The sequence below is a fragment of the Pundamilia nyererei genome, unplaced genomic scaffold, assembly GCF_000239375.1.
Source record: "Pundamilia nyererei isolate P.nyererei 1_Seehausen unplaced genomic scaffold, PunNye1.0 scaffold00021, whole genome shotgun sequence".
Taxonomy (NCBI): Eukaryota; Metazoa; Chordata; class Actinopteri; order Cichliformes; family Cichlidae; genus Pundamilia; species Pundamilia nyererei.
In genome coordinates this window covers 4,662,781-4,664,373 of record NW_005187422.1, presented here as the reverse complement: position 1 = coordinate 4,664,373, position 1,593 = coordinate 4,662,781, and the positions used below count along the sequence as shown (strand labels likewise).

The window sequence follows — 1,593 nt, the reverse complement described above, 5'->3', positions numbered from 1 at the left end:
AAAAAAAACGTTATTACCTTGCACAAAAGGTAACGTGCACAAATCATTTCTGTTCTTAGCATCGATTTGAATCAATCTAAATCAACATGCTTGGCTTGCTGCTGCAGTCTGCATACTTCTACATTTCCCCATATGAGGAAACACATGTACCTCAAGGTGAAGTGGAGAAAACAGTAAGAGCCTGCAACACTAAAAAGGATGAGAGCAGAGGAAAGTCTGACTGATGAAAGAGATATTTGTGCCTGATGAGGAAGGCACATTTCCAAAGCGTTCCCTGATGATGGTTAAAAATAAGGTGAGCTGAAATACTTAAAAAACTTAGACTTAAAAACAACTTTTTCCACTGAGACAGTCGCTGTGGATTAAGAAAAAAAAAAGGAAGAAAGGTCAGTCTCACTAGTTTCGTTGGCCTTGAGGTTGAGAAAAGTTATCTCAGGTCTCTCAAACTTTGTTTCATGAGTGGTTACTTAGAACTGAACTGGATAGGACTTATGGCAAACTCTTCACAACTTTCAAGTGAGTAAGAGTTAAGAATGACACTGGCTGACATATGACCTGGCAATAAATATGGAAGAGAGCCTGGAATGACTGGAAGCAACCAGCTGTCAGCCTCAAAGTGATGCGAGATGAGCGACTCAATTCCAGTGTGCACACGGCTTGAATCAAGCCAAAGACTATGTCTGTCTGTTATGCACAGTCTGAGGTGACCACATATTAAATCTCCTCAAAGTTATTAATACAGATACGAGCTCTTTGTCCCTCTGTTTGAAATGCAGTGAATCCCCTCTCCCTCTCTAGTCTGCGCTTATGGACAGGGAGATTTTTGTGTTTCGTACAGTTCAAGTTATTCTGCAGCAGAGTAACAATGGATACAAGTTCTGCTGTATCCTGTGAGGCAACTTATCTACTTACTGAGAGAAAAAAATACAAATGCAAAGCCCAGAGTCTACAGGGGTGGCTCCAAAACTGACCAACACACAGAGAAATGTACTCAAAAGTGTCTCTAAATTTAGTGTTTAAATATTGCTGTTTATTGGACCCCCTGCAGCTTTAGAGAGTATACGCGTGAGATGATTTTACCAAGCAGGTAAAGAAGTACAAAGAGGCGAAATCATCATCAAATCAAATCATTTCTCGCATTGCACAAGTACAGTTACTGAAATCAACTCTTCCACATAACATTTCTACACATGAGATGTGCTGCAGAACGAGCCACGTCTTTCAACTGAAACGTAGAAATGAACGTTCTCGTGAAACGGCTGGAAATGACAGAAACATTTGCGGCCAGTTTCCGAGCGGTCCTTGTAGTGTTCAGCTGTTGTTTCACACCGGACATATTTTGGAAGCGGCACTGCAACCATGGACGAGGTGTCCCAGCGTGTTTTGGAGTATTTGACAGAAGTCGAAGAGGCAGCTGAAGATGTTCTCACCACTAAACAGCAGGTAAGTAAATATTGAGCTGAGGACGTTCACACGGGAGGATCGTTATGTACGTTATAGCGGTATGCTAACGTAGCCAGTGACGTTAGCTGCTAAGCTAGCTAGCTAAGTTGTTAGCTCATGGAAGAAAAACACATTTTTTGTAATATATAT

General features: G+C 41.4%; 1 protein-coding gene across 1 annotated transcript in view; it reads left to right on the top strand.

Annotated features, from left to right (window-relative positions):
* Positions 1-1,203: 1,203 nt before the first annotated feature.
* The window catches only part of pdrg1 (p53 and DNA-damage regulated 1), a 3,214-nt gene continuing 2,824 nt past the window's right edge, over positions 1,204-1,593 (top strand). Inside the window, exon 1 of the mRNA XM_005726720.1 lies at positions 1,204-1,443. Coding sequence (XP_005726777.1) covers positions 1,360-1,443 — 84 coding nt within the window. The 5' untranslated portion in view covers positions 1,204-1,359. The remainder of the gene's footprint in view (positions 1,444-1,593) is intronic.